Source organism: Talpa occidentalis, unplaced genomic scaffold (genome assembly GCF_014898055.3).
Source record: "Talpa occidentalis isolate TD23 unplaced genomic scaffold, MPIMG_talOcc4v2.1 talOcc4.7, whole genome shotgun sequence".
Lineage (NCBI taxonomy): Eukaryota > Metazoa > Chordata > Mammalia > Eulipotyphla > Talpidae > Talpa > Talpa occidentalis.
In genome coordinates this window covers 92,799,834-92,814,831 of record NW_023605083.1, presented here as the reverse complement: position 1 = coordinate 92,814,831, position 14,998 = coordinate 92,799,834, and the positions used below count along the sequence as shown (strand labels likewise).

Below are 14,998 nucleotides of genomic sequence, written 5' to 3'. Positions count from 1 at the left end.
AAGTAGGTACAATAACAGTGTCTGTTATTAGCATAGTCACAATGATTAAATGACTCAATTAATGTGAATGCTTGGCAAAAAAAATAAGCCCTCAAGAATTAATCATCATAATGACAATAATTATAATAATTACTAGAACTATTAAACACATTCACTGACCTCCAGCTATGTGCTAGAGTCTGGAGTATGCAGCAAATAATTTCAGCCTTCTGATTTTGCAAGTCTTTAGCAGGGCATTGGGTTTCTCGTGGCCACCCCATGAATATGACCTCCTACTCCTGCCTTGGGATGATAAAGGTCCAAGCACCATAGCCATTTACAGCATAAGGATCTACCTCTCCCCACCCCCAAAGCCATGTTTAAACAATTATGAGCATTATGTTGCAGGTACCCATGATCACAGAAGACCAGTCCAGCACAGTGCTCATCTTGCAGAGACGTCTTTTGTGTGGGTTTTGGGTTTCAGCTGGGCAATGCAAAGCCTTAGAGTGAGTCGCAAAACAAGTTTTCATAAGCTCACCCTGTCACAAACCAGGCAGGGGTTCATGCTGACATCCCCACAGTAAGATTAAACAGCATGCTTCGTCAGGCACTAAATACTAACACAGCTCCAACGTCAGGAGGACACTGATTAAAACTGATGTCAATAATTTATGAAACACAATATGGTCTTCAGATGCTCTTTTGAAAAAAAGGAAGGGGGAGAAGGGGCCTAGCAACCCAGGTGGTTTAAAACTGTTCATGCCTTTTCCCTTGAATGTACAACCCCCCCCCCCGCCCCCGACCATGCATGGATGCTTCTTTACACGATGAATGTAAATGCACATGTGTATAAAAGCATGTGAACACTGCTGATACATATGGGCGGAAGAAAGTATTTAGTTATTCCACTGAGAGCTGTTGAAGCTGTAACGTTATACATAGTCTTGTCTTTCATATTGTTTTGAGGGTTTTTTTTTTTCTCCTGGAGAAATCCAAAATTGCATTTGAAATAAAACTGGATTTTACAAAAGTCCGTGTTAATTCTGTAGAGAACTCAACCATGAAACAACACTTAAAAGAAAGTTTGACAAAGAAAATCACACAGGATATATATACACATATGTGTGAATACACATACATTTACAGGTCTCTTAGTAGTCTGAAAGTGGCTCAGCTGTATGTAGAATAACCATTTAGTCAGATAATAATATCAAAGTTTGAAAGTTTTAAGGTATTTTTTAGAAGTTGGGAGGAGGTTAACCTAGAGATGGATGGCATTTTATTTTTTATATCTCATGTCTCATTACTTTAAAAGACAAAAAAGGAGCACAGTGAAAATGCTTTTTCTATCAAGACTAATTTCTGGGATAAAAACAATATCCTTCTTTATTTTGACTTAGTTGTAAATAATCTGGGTAGCCTGACTTTATAGGTCAACAGTGTGAAATTCACAAGATGGGATTATGTTGGGGGGGAAAAATTTGAGCCGCTGATGGTACAAAAGTTAGTGTTTGAAGGATTTATTAATGCTTTTCCCTAGCACAGTGCCCTTTAGTGTCTCAGAACACCTGTCAAATACTAATTCATTCACATATCTCCACTACAGGGCCTTTTCATAAAAAGCTCGACCTTTCATTGTAAATCACTCCTAAATTGTCTTTGCTAGCTTTCTCTTTTGCGGAATGATGGAAAAATCACTAAGACTTCAATTAAGACTTTATGGGAACTTCAACCTGACATTCCCAGCTATATCTACAAGGTATCAGAACATCTATTCAAAAAGGAAACTATAAATAACTTTAACATAGTTGAATTGGCTTTGCTTTTATGAGATGATTGAATAATTGGCAAGATTTAAAGATACTTTAACTACTGAGAATTAAAATAACTTCAGTAAAAACCAGAAAATATCGTTAACCAATTATTTGTCATGTAGATTATGTACTTATTAGGCCTAATTAAACTTTTTGAACAAAAACCACTTACTAATTACATTAGTTAATATGTTGATTGCTCAATTTGGCTAAAAAAATAAAAAACCCAGTCAATCCAATTTGTGCACATAGTTAGCGCTCTGGTCAAAAGACAAAATCCTAAACTACAGAGATTATTTCAAGTGCACGACCATTGTTGTAACAAATGCAGGTTACCGTCTCCACGTCCAAAGTGAGAGGAAGAGATGGGGGTGGGTGGTGAATCTGAACAATACCAAGGCTAAGACAAATCTTCAAGCCAGTAGAATGTTACCACAACATCCAGCTCGTTGGCCTCAATGTATTCACTTGCATTTGTCCAATTAGACCCTGCTGGTAAAGTTATCTTTCATATGCACATACAAACTAAAACTGATAGCAAAACCCTGGGAGGCCCTTTAAATGTCAATAAAGGGCTTTTACGCACAAAAGAAAGAAAAGAAAAGAGGAAAGGGGGAAAGAGAAGAGATGGGAAAAACCAACATTTCTGAAGGAACTGAGCAGATCAAAGGAATTTTATTCTCAAAGACCACTATGGCTATCTCACGGTAGAATCCTGAAACGTCTCTTCAAACTGGCAACCAGCTCTATCCCTTCAAGGAGGGGACTGAACAATTAGGTCTGCAGAAGTGGGACAGAAGGAGTGCAGAAATGGAGGCCTGCCAGGCAAGGAGAGGAGCAGCCCTCTGCAGACCAGGACGTCTGACTGGGCCTCCATGCCGACCACGCTCTCCAAGATATGTTTGTTCTAAAGTCTGCATCCACAGTCATGAGGCACAAGCTATTCCACAACAACATGACACAATTAATCAGAACCAGACCTTAAAACGTGTGTTTGTGGGGACCAGCAAACTTTCCAATGTGCCTTCAAGGGTGAAGGGTACAATCAAAGAGCTGGGGAAGGGGGGAGGGATTCTGTATGTTCACAAAAGATGCACCCTAACTTGTGTATTTATGGATTAAATAATGTTCATTAAATCAAATGTGGGGTTTGGAAATTTATGTCTTCATCTGGAAAAGTAAGGCATTGTCTTACCGTCTTCCTCCCTCTTCATTTTTTTCCTTTTCTGGGCAGAAACTGATGCCTGGGTTGTCAACAGCACCAAAGTTGTGCCATTCAGAAACAGAATCTAAGGAGTGCTTTTTTTTTTTTTTTTTTAAAGCTTCATCTCCCACCGAACGGTATTCATCAGTCCCGGTTTTCTCAGATTTCTCTTTTAGGATCTAAAGTTCTATTAAAAAGTGAGAAACTGGGCCTTTAGTTAATTCAAAAATCCTTAATTTCACCAAATCCTGATGGTAGCCAAAAAAAAAAAAAAAAAAATGCGGTATACTTCTTTTTTGGACCAGAATTGAATTAGTTTAAAATAATTACGAGCTCTCCTTTGTAATTTGTAGATAGTGATTAATTTAAATCACATTATTCTTTGGCTAACGCAAACACGCTGTTCAAAGAAAAAGATTTTTTTTCTCTCCATTAATGACAAGTAAGGGCACAGGCGTGAGAGTCATCAGGTACCAAACTGCACGTCCCTTTGCCATCTCCCAAGGGATGTGTGGTCGTGGCACTGGAACTTCCCGGGAACCCGGCCGGGGTCTCCAACAGCGCGCCCAGCTGCAGCCCTAGGAAAGGGCTGGGGGTGGGGCGAAGGGGGATCCTAGGGTCCAGCCAAACCCAGGGGAAGGCAATGAATATCTGCATTTGGATCCAGGACGAGGGGGACGAATCGACACATTTTCTGCAAAAGTAGAGCGCTCTAGGCGAAAACCCGAGCGTCCGCTGCCAGCACCGTGAGAGCCCGCGGACCGGCTCTCTGCCTTGGGGTGGAGGACATCCCGGAACGCAACTCCCGCGGTTCCCGAGACATCCCCACATCCCGCTAACGCTCGGTGCCGCCACCCGGGCGCTCCCGAGATCCCGCGGCCGAGAAGCAAGGGAGCCGCCCGCCGCCCACATCCCCGCCGCACCCCACTCACCCACGCACTCGTTGGCTTCGCGGGCCGTGGCGCGCTGCCAGGGTCGGTCGTAGTGGAAAGGCTTGCAGCGGTCGCACTCCGGGCCGGCCGTGTTGTGCCTGCAGTCGCACACCAGGCTGTCGTCGCGGTCCCGCACGCAGCGGGCCGCGTGGCCGTTGCACTTGCAGCGGCCGCCCACCTGCAAGTCCGACACCGCGTAAAAGTAGGAGTCGCGCGCCAGCTCCGAGTCGTCCTCGTTCTCGTCGCCAAACGTGTGCAGGCGACTGAAGGCCACGCGGATGTCCGTGGCCGTGACCCAGTCCTGCAGCACCGGCGAGTTGTCGAAGTCGTGCGCGGAGGGTCGCCCGTCCAGCGTGCTAAAGGCAATGAGGCCGCCCGAGAGCGGGCGCATGTCGGTGTGCGAGTCTGTGCACACCGCCTCCTGCTCGTTCTGCTTGGTGATAGGAGCGCGGTGCGGCCGGTTGTACATCTTGCGGCACTGCGTGGAGTAGAACTGGAAGGGCACCCACGTGCGCCCATAGTCCATGGACTTGTAGATGGCCATGGACTCGGGCCGTGGCGAGCAGAACTGCAGGCTCACGTAGGTCACCTCGAACTTCTTGCCGAGCGACAGCGTGAGCGTGACGTTGTGCGGGAACTGCAGATAGTTCTCGGACTGCCAGCACGTCAGGTTGTGCGGGTTGTTGAGGTCGGTGAGGAAAGCGGGCGGGTGCGCCTTCTTCGGGTCCGACGCGTTGCAGAGGTGGCAGGAGCGCAGCCGCTCCTCACCGCGCTCGCTCACCACGCAGTAGCGCGCCGGGGGCCGGCCGCAGGTGCTGGACACGCGCACGTCCTTGCCGAAGGCCGCGTTGACAAAGTCGGGGATGCAGCGGCGCGGGTGGCCGTTCTCGTCCGAGCAGGGGTCGGGCTGCGCCGCTTGGCCCGCAAACATGCTGAGCCCGGGTCCGCCACGCACCGCGCCCACGAGGCACGCCACCGCCGCCAGCGCCGCCAGCGCCTCCCACACGGCGCGCATCATGCTGCGTCCAGTTTGCCCCGGCCCGGCCGCGCCGCGGAGTCGGTCCGCCCGCCGCAGAAGGCGCCTGCGGAGAGAGGGGAGCTGCTCTCAGCCAGCCCGCCCCGCGCCCTCCACCCCTCCGCCGGGCGCCGAGCGCCGGCGCGGGCGAACGCCCGGCTCTCCCCGCGCCGACCCCGCGGCCGGCTACGCGCCACGGCCCCCGAGTCCCGAGGGGTGAGGGGCACTGGCGAATCCGTGGGCCCCCCACGCCCGCACCGCCCGCACCTCTTCTTCCCGGGCGGGCGGCGAGCTGGGGCCGCCGGGGAGCACTAGGCTGCCCCGCCACCGCCGCCTCCACGCCGCCCGAGGGGCATGCCCACGCCCGCCCGCCGTCCAGTCAGCCCGCCTAGCACCCCAAGTCTCGGGCGCGGGAGAGCGCGGAGGCCCCCACAACCGCACGGCCCGCGTCCCTTTCTCCCACAGACTGGGGTCCCCCTCAGCGGCCCCAGATCGCGTCCCCGCCGGAGAGTCCGATTCGGGACTTTACCTCTGAAAGGGGAAAAGAGAAAGAAAAGTTTGCCCGGCCCGGGTCGCGGCGCCCGCGCGCCGGACGGCGGAGAGCCTCTCGCTCGCTGCTAGCAGGGCGTCCCGCCTCAGCGCGGGCTTGCCAGCTCCATGCCCGGCCCGGCCGCCGCTGCCCCAGCCCGGCCCCGGCCCCGGCCGCCGCCGCCGCCTCGCTGGCCCCCGTGACGCCGCGGCCGCCCGGCTCCCGCCGCTCCTGCCGCGGTCGGAGAGCTGCCCAGCCCGCGCCCGGGGCGCACACACGCTCGCGCTCGCTGGCGCGCACTCACACACACGCACGCACGCCCCCAAAGGCGCCGCCGCCGCCGCTCGCGCTGGGAGTGGGGGGCGGACGGGCGCGCGGGGGCGGGGGCGGGGGCGGGGCCGCCGGGCGGGGCGCCGGCCAATAACGTCGGCGAGCAGCCGCCCGCTCGCGAGCAAAGTTTTCACCCCGGGAAAGAAGAAAGTTACCGGGAGCGGGCCGGGGACGCTGAGGGGGCCGGGGCGCTAGCGGGTGGCAACCCGGGAGCCCGAGAAAGAGACGCAGGGACAAAGAGAAAGCGAGGAGAACGCCCGGGGAAACCCCGGAGAGGGGGCTGGGCTCCGCGCGCACCCCGCGGAGGAGGTGGGGCCGGCCGGGACTGTCAGCCTGGCCCCGGCCCCGCGCTGCCCGGAGAGCCCCGCGGGTTTTCGGGAGCCCTCGGCTCGGGGAGCGGGGAGGGCACGAGGGAGAGGGAGTGCGGGAGCCGGGGAGTCGGGGGTGGGGGGTCTCCCTCCTGGCCCCAGCCAAACACATCTGTGTTTGTTTTCCTTGCTGCGCCGAGGTCGGGCCTTCCTCTATCCCAGCCTGATGGTCCTAGTGGCACCGCGCACAGGCCTTGCCCCTGTGGGTAGACAGTCCGGAATAGTGAAGAAGAGGGCTTTAGAGTTGTCACCATGGTTGTCCATAGTTGTCACCATGGGGGTGGGTCTGTCTGTGGGGACAGCGGCTCCCTTCGCGCCAGCGGGGCTGGGGGGGGGGGCAGGAAACGATCGCCCCTCTCAGGCGTCTGGTGACCTCAGGCTGGGAGCAGTCCCACAACAGTTTTGCAGATAGGCATGAACTCCGTTTTGCAGATGAAGAAACGCAGGTCTTAGGAGGTGAAGAAACTTCCTCAAGATCTCCTGTCCCGTAACCATCAAATCCAGGGTAACCCACCCAGTTATAGTCTCACAGCACGTCCTCTGGACTCCTCAGCTTCTCCTTCTTTACCTCATTCTATGCCACCTTCACAAAAGAGCTAGAACAGTGACTACATCCTTTGACCATCTTGGAGCAGCAGCCCAAGAGTTTTGGGGTAAAAATACACTGAACTGAGAGTTTGGAGCTGAATTGCTTGCTGTTGGTTGGTTGCTTTCAAAGAGTGATCTAGTAATAGACCTGGATGGCAAGTCCATGGTCCTGGGTCTGGCCCAAAGGCTGACTTGCTGCTGTATCTCCATTAAGTGTCTCATTTTGTCTTATTGGCATTTTCATAGACTGAGAATCTAAGGACGGGCCTCAGGGCTCCTCTGGCCCAGCTCAGTCTCCTTGGAAGAATGCCTTCCGGAGACAGGACCATCCCAGCCAGCTCTTCCAGGAATGGGAGTTCACCATAACCCCAGGAAATAAGTCCCTTCCATGGTAAGACAGCCTGGATTCATCCTCTCCCCTCGAGTAGTACTTCAGCTTTGCCTTCTTTTGCCACTTACCTCTCACTGCACTTTTTATTTATGCCTTGCCTTGTGGCTGAGCAGATTTCAGGTGACTTACAAGGGTACTTTAAAGATGGTAAAAAAGGGGCCTCCCCAGTGGCGCAGCGGTTGAGCGCTGGGTTGCGAGGCTGCCCGCGGCCTCTGCAGCGCCGGTTTGATCCCCGGTGCGCTAGACCTCTCCTGCCGCCCGCTGCTCCCCTCAGCAGTGTACCTCGGTCCTTCTGCCTGCTCTGCTCCCCGCTCTGGCTCTGGTGAATTCTCTCACCCTCCCGCGCTTCTGACTGTACTCAGTGCTTGTGTAAATAAATAAATAAATCCTTAAAAAAAATGGTAAAAAAGCATAGATTAGAAAGGGAGGTGAAGGGAGATAAACAAAATGTTTAACCATTTCGGGAAAAATCCAACAGCACACTGAAAGGGAGCACAGCATGGGGCTTTGGCAAGTTTTCCATCTTTCTCTGCCCTGGTTTCCTCATTGAAAAATAAAATCTACTTCATAGGTTTGTGAGCATCAACTGAATTAACACATGTAAACAGTATAACATACACTATTACTGTACTTATTTGTACTTATATCATCTTCATGGATATATTTTCACATATATGTATGTGTAAATATACATGAAGCAGGGCCTCCCTAGTGGTGCAAGGGGTTAAGTCTCAGCACTATGAAGCTACTGGCAGCCACTGCAGCACAAGTTTGATCCCCACTCAGGGAGGTGATCCACATGGTGCAGCAGACCTCTCCTGTCTTACCTGCTGCTCCCCTCAGCAGTGTGTTTCAGCAGATCCGCCTGTTCTGTTCCCCAGTCTGATTCTGGTGAATCTTCTCACCTACCCACACCTCTGGCCTACACCCCAGTTTTTGTATGCAAAAATAAATAAATCTTAAAAATATATATACACGAAGCAACTGGATGTTAGAAATGTTAGCTGTAGTATTAAACAACTAAGACTTTGTAAAAATTTAAAATTAAAAAAGAGCATTTAATTATATGGAGAGATGTCCAAAAAAGCAAATTATAAAACACTATGCCTCATAAACCACTATACACAGTATGCTCTCATTTTAATTTTTTTAAGTATGCATAACAATGTAAAATTGTTAATTGTTGCTTTTTTCTGGCGAGTGAGAATACAGGTGATTTTTATTTATTTTTGCTTGTATATTCTCAAGTTAGTGTAGTAAAAATGAAGAAAAGCTAAGGGAAGAAAGAGAAACCAAGAGCGAAGAACAAGGAAAAATGGGATTAAAGCTAAAATGCCCCCTGGAAACCCCCATTCATCTCCTGTGGGTGGGCCACAAATTTGTCCCTAAGCTTTCCTGCAGCCAAACTGAAAAGGAGACCATGTTGGTTACACAATTCCCTGTGTCTATGAGATAAAAACAGACCTATTACTCAAGAGAATTACAACTATTCTTGGTACTAAAATCAGACAGGAATTTCTCCTGGAGGGCCTCATAAAGGGAACACAGTGTGAGGTAATGAGCAAACATCCTCAACAACATCCCCATAGCAGTCCCAACAGCTAGCTGTGTGGGGCGGTGCCCGTGATGGCCCACAATACAAGCTGATGGCAGGACACCAAAACATAAGTCAGGGCAGTCTGGCAAAGAGGGGGGTGAAGGAGGCAAAATTGGGTGCTAGTCACTGCCCACCAGACTTGGATCTGTTTGGGGGATCTACCAGACTGGATCACCCAGTGCACTGCAAGCCTTTCTTGTACTAGTTTGTTTCTGTCTGCAGAACTCTTGACGGGTCTTGCATGGCAGCAAGTTTGAAATTGCCCTCCCTGGAGTGCAGCTTCTCTGCACTGCCAGCTGAGCTCAAGCCAGAGGTCTTCAGGAGGGGTGCAATGCACTTTGCACCTTTATTGTGGTCACTAGAGTTAAGCTTATTTTCTTTAGCAGTTCTGGTGGTAGGATCATCTCATCTTGTCCCTGGAGGTTTAGGACATACCAGGACATAGTAGAACTCATCTGCTTCTATCAGAACCTACCTCCCTATCACTTCTACAACCAGTTCAATTTCAACCCTACCCAGCAGCCCAGATCAAGGCTTTGCCCTCCTCTAGTTTTTTAGTTCAGCCCTCTGTCATCTCTCAGCAAGATGGTCCCAGTTCTTTTAACAATTTCTCAGAGGACATTGTTTTCTGACTGTTCTGCAGCCTCTCCCAATGCCTCTAATTTATCAGTGTCCCTTCCTAAAGTATACTGCCTTCTGAGGGGACAAATGAAAAACACAGATGTCCCAGTGTTGTCCCAGAGCCTGGCAAAGGGGGTTGGATTATAAATACACGCCCGTAAAGGCATGTCAGGCTGAGAGCAGCAGGATCTACCATACAAACTGGAGTTCAAAACACAACAGCACAGATCTTGGAGGAGAAAGCAAATTCCCAGGTGTTTCTGTAAGGAATGTGTTGGGAGGGGGAAACCTCCATTCTTGGCGCCCAGCCTCACCTGCCAAGCCTTAGAGCTCACCCGAGGAAGAAGAAAATGTGGCAGTTTCAAGAAAACTTAGAAGCAGAGGAGGATGGAGAAAACCAGAGACTCCAGTATTCTAAAAACCAAGGAAGGAGGGGCAGGGAACATGTCACATGCCTTCAAGGTCAAGATAAGATCTGAAACAATCCTTTAGATTAAGCCACAAGGAAGTCTTTGGTGACCTTGACAAGCAGGGACAGAAGCCAGACTGCCCCGGGTTGTGGAGTAAAAGGAGGTGAGAAAGAGGAGATAGCAAGTGTGGACAACTTCCAAGAAGTGTGAAAACAAGCGGTAGGAAAGAGATAGGGTAATAGCATGAAGGTGACAAGGGATCCAGGAAGGGTTGGGATTTTTTTGTTGTTGTTTAGAAGATAAGGCTATTGGACATGCCTGAACATTGATAAGAAGGAACCCATAGGTGAGAGGTTGAAAACCGATAAAATTAGCCTTGTAAAACTGATGGTGACATGGTCTGAAAAGTTTATTTCAATTGGGATAGGAAATGAGACTATCTGCTGAGAAGGAAGGAGCTGTGGATAGGACCATCTGCATTTTAAGGATAAAAGACAAGGCTTGATTGGGTCGTTATAGAGAAGAGACTAGCCTGCTGGGCAGAACTCAAGGTCCTATTGAGACTAGTGAACATCTATGAGAAAAAAAGACACCTACCCTCCCCAGCAGTGCTCAGCAGCCCCCATGTAGACCTAGAGAAAGCAGAAGTGTTGTATTAATCTACCACTGAGGGTTTATTCCAGAAGGTGAGACATAGGCCAAAGGGAATAGGGTGGCTGATGTGATGGACCCTGCAGACAAAGATAAAGAGAAACGGAATCAAAGATAGAATATGCAAGGAAGAGAAAATGGAGGCTGGGGGTGTATAGCAGTGCTGACAGTAGCCAGTAACCATAGGTAACTCTTTCCATTTTAGTTTGGTTTATAAAAATTAAATTAAATGTAAAGCTCAGTTCCTTAGTTGCCCTTGATTTGGTAGAACCAATAACTACTACCCCAATATTGCAGAACTATCTGACAGAGCTGGTCTAGGGGAGTCAAGAAGCTGGATGAAGCCACATGGTCAGGAATACCTAAGGAGACTGTCGTCAGGACTGAGGATTCCAGAGGTGGAACAGCTCAAGGTAATGACAAGACACTGAGGACAAGGGGGAGGTTTCTGCTGGGAAGCACAGGTAAAGGTGATTAGAGATAAGGAGGTCAAGGCCCCCATGAGGTGCTGTCCACCTGGCTATCAGGCTCTCAGGGTCAGCATCAGGGCTTGGGCAGAGATGAAGGCTGACCCGGGCATTGGTGTCTTTGAGAAGAGAGACTGTGATGGAGAGATAATTCCAAGGATGAGCTGAAGAAGGTAGAATGGTTGTGTGATTCTGGCCAAAAAGAGCAGGGTGACAGTGGTGTTTCATGAAGATGGTAGGAACACTGGGGATTAAGTAAGAAAACAGCTCTCCCCTAATGGGTGTTGGAGATACGAGGTCCAGGGGAACAGCGTCACTGAATGGGCTGCAATGTGAGTGGTGCAAAGGGCAGGCCAGGCGGTTGGGTAAGTATGAAGGTAGGTAAGGACACAGAGAATGGTCTGTTCCTAGGAATGGGGGCGCCAAATGGCACAGGTCAATGGTTTTTTGAGGACAGAGAGCATAAAAGAGTAAGGAAATTCTCATGAGAGAAATGAGATGACCAGCAGGGCCTTCATTTTGGGCATGAATCATGGGTTTTACTTTTAAATACAGCATTTATATACTGCTTACTGTGTGCCAAGCATGCTTCTAAGCACTTTATCAATCACTAGCCATAATCCTTATAAAACCTTATAAGATGGGTATATTATTATTTCCACTAACAGAGCAGGAAACTGAGACACAGAGGAGTTGTCTGAGGATCACTGGTGAGTAAAAGAGCAGGGATTTGAACTAAAATGGTCTGAGTCTGGAGTTTGGGGCTCTGATGAGCATGACAGTCTTAGCTGATGAGGAATTTTCCAATAGAAATGGACCCCAACCACCTCTCACAGGAGAAGGGATCTGGTGCTATCAGAAGTCTGAACTGTGACTTGACTCATCATCTCGGCACATCTGTTTCAGTTAAGGGGACAAACACTTAAGGTTCTATGACTTCCAACACAGGCTGGAAATAGTAGCAGCAGAGGTGATCCTGGCATCTGGCATCTCCAGAAGGGTTAGTATGGCCTGGCTTGACTCTGTTTCTTTTGGAAATGGAAAGAACTTGACTTTAGCAAAACTTGATTCCAGTTTACCATTCACTAGCTGTCTGATCTTGAATGGTTGCTTTACCCATCTGAGCATCAGTTTTCAGGGTGAAATGGGGGTCATCACACTTACCTTACAGGCTTGTAAAGGTAATTTGAAATATGCATCTGAAAGGGAAGAGACTGGCACAGAGTCAATGCTCAGTAGATAGTAGCTTAGGATTTGTTCATTTTCTGCTTCTTTAATACTCACAATCCTCAGAACTCACTCCCAGATCCCTCATCCTGAAGAACTGGAGGTATCTTCATGTCAAAGCTTCTAGAGGCCTTATCAGCCTCATGAAGTATTGTTCAAAGGATCCCAGTTCCCCCAGCAGGATTTCAGGAGACATGACAGTTTTAGAAAAGCTTTCAGAGCCTGGAAGGACAGGCCTGTACAGTGTGTGGGGTTCCTGGAGATTTATCCATTTCCTCAGTGTTGCTTATTTGCATCTTCAGTTCAGGCCTCCCTTTTGCAGGTTTCTTGGCTGAGGATTCAGGAGTTGGGCATAGAAGCCCATACAAACCCCAAATCCGCCAAATCCTTTAATCTACCAGAGCTCTTTGAAGGGGTGAAAATGCCTGTGGATAAGGGGAACCAGCAGATGTAATTTATTTTCATTTGCAAAAAGCTTTTGACAAGGTCCCACCCTGAACGCTATTAAAATAAAGAAAATGGGTCACCGTAGGGGGAGGCTTTGTCATGGATAGAAGACTGGCCTTGGAGGAAGGAAACAAAGGTGCAAAGAAAAGGACGGTTTTCTGAGTGGAGGAAATAGTGGGGGGCCTCTGAGCTCAGAGTTGGGGCTCAGCTCATTTAACATTTTATACAAAATCTGAAGGAGGGAGTCCCCTTGGTGAAATCTCAAAGTTTAGAGGTGATAATGGAGTAATGCTGGGGGACAAGGGGTGAGTTGGAGGATCTGGAGCTGGTGTGTGAAAGACCACAGGACACAGACAGGTTTAGCAGTAGGTGACTTACGTGGGGAAAAATAATTCGAAATATCCCTACAGGGGAAAAAGGTGATCAGTTATCATTAAAAAACACTATTTTAGGACTCAAATACAAACTGTTTCCTTAAGATTATTTTTCCACAAAGATGCCTTTGGCACTGGGGGCAGGAAAATTATTCACTGAGCAGCACATGCCTGCTCACCCATTCACTACTGAACGTTTAGCATCTCTGTTCACTATATGCTAGTAGGTTACACACACACACACACACACACACAGAGAGACAACTGAAAAATGTATAGATTCCCCCTAGAATAATCCCCTCTATCCCATTCTTACCCACTTGAAATTTAGCCTAATGGACTAAGGCCAAACAAACAGGCTGAAAACACAGAGAATTGAAACAAGACAGGATGCATTGAGGATCCCCTGGAAAGTTCTAGTCCTACATCTCAAAATGACCGTAGGAGTGGAGATGGCCCAGACAAGAACAACAGGATTGTGTAAGTGTTAGGACATAAATAAAGCAGAGGAGGGGACATAGGAGGGAAGGTGGATTTTAGGCAAAGGATTGGGAGTGTTTGAGAAGGATCAGGTAGAACAGAGCTTACAGAGGAAGGGTGCAATGGGGACCTGGGGGAGGAAGAGGGTACAGTCCAGGCAAAGGAAACAAGCAAGCACAAATGTCCTGGGGCAGAGTGAACAGGAAGGAGGCCAACCTGATGGGGAGTTGGGGACCAGGATGGGAAACAGTAAGAGGTGAGTTCAGAGAGGCAGGTAAAGGCCAGGGCATGCAGGCTCTAGCAGATTTTGATAAGGAATCTGTACTTATCTATCTTGAATACTGCCAACATCCTATAGTCCTATTCCTATAGCTCTTGGTATTCTATTTTTTCCCTGACTAATCCATGAGCTCCTTTTTTTTTTTTTAAAGATTTATTTATTTATGCATACAAGAGCTGGGGTACAGGCCAAAGGTATGGGGAGTGAGAGGATTCACCAGAGATGGAATGGGGAACAGAGCAGGCAGATTGACAGAAGTACACTGCTGAGGGGAGCAGCGGGCAAGTCAGGAGATGTCTGCTGTGCCTTGTGGGTGGCTCCCTGGACAGCCGGGGGATTGAACTCATGCTGTAGAGGCTGCGGACAGCTTCATAGGTTGCGTCTTAACCCCTTGTGCCACCAGCGAGGCCCCTCCATGAGCTTGTTGAAAGGGGACTAAATCTTTTCCCTCTGAATTCCCAGTGTTGTTTAACAGGTTATCTGGTACCAAATAGGAGTGCACTACAAATGCATTAAAATTCATCAATCATAGACCACAGAACTATGGACAATTGATGATGGTGAGCAGCTATGGTAGGTGGGAAATGCCCTCCCAGAGATATCTGTGTCTTCATTCCTAGGATCTATGAAAGTTACCTTATATGAAAAAGAGGGCCCTATGCAGATCTGATTAAGGATCTTGAGATGGGAAGATCATCATGCACTACCTGGATGGACCCTAAATGTCATCACAAATGTCCTTTGAAGGGAGAGCTGACCAGAAACAAGAGGAGACAGCCATATAAAAACAGGAAAATTTTGAGGGACGCAGCCACAAGCCAAAGAATGTCAGCAGCCACCGGAAATGGCAGACCAAGGAGCTGATTCTTCTCTGTAGCTTGGAGGGAGCACAGCCTCTGATTTCAACCCAGTGATACTGATTTTGAACTTCTGGCCTCCAGAACTGTGACAGAATAAATTTCTGTTGTTTGAAGCCATCAAGTTTGTGGGAATTTATTACCATGGAAACTAATACAACAACAAATCCTAGAAATGCCAGAACTAAGAGGATCCCTTGCAAATCTTAAAAGACAAGCATGGGGTTTAAATGAAAGGAACAAAAACAACTGCTAATACTCTTATTTTGAAATGTTTCTGAAGGTTCCTTTGGCTTTTCTTTTTTTAGTAGTATAGTAGTGACCACATCTCATTTTTCTTTCCCTCTCCCCATGCTGAATGCAGTACTATCACTCTAAATTTGCCAAATATTTGATGTTTGCATTAAAGTATTATAAGTACCCTTTTCTGGGTG

General features: G+C 48.8%; 1 protein-coding gene and 1 long non-coding RNA gene across 2 annotated transcripts in view; one reads left to right on the top strand and one right to left on the bottom strand.

Moving 5' to 3' along the window:
• The window catches only part of NTN1 (netrin 1), a 170,803-nt gene extending 165,294 nt beyond the window's left edge, over positions 1–5,509 (bottom strand). Inside the window, exons 1-2 of the mRNA XM_037493235.2 lie at positions 5,477–5,509; positions 3,933–5,014 (exon numbers count right to left, since the gene is read on the bottom strand). Of these exons, the coding sequence (XP_037349132.1) occupies positions 3,933–4,950 (1,018 nt within the window). The 5' untranslated portion in view covers positions 4,951–5,014; positions 5,477–5,509. The remainder of the gene's footprint in view (positions 1–3,932; positions 5,015–5,476) is intronic.
• A 438-nt stretch (positions 5,510–5,947) lies between these two features.
• Positions 5,948–14,765, top strand: LOC119231791 (uncharacterized). Its single transcript, XR_005121949.2, has 5 exons — positions 5,948–6,115; positions 6,607–6,827; positions 7,009–7,153; positions 10,730–10,845; positions 14,328–14,765. It is a non-coding gene; the product is annotated as an uncharacterized LOC119231791 (long non-coding RNA).
• Positions 14,766–14,998: the final 233 nt, after the last annotated feature.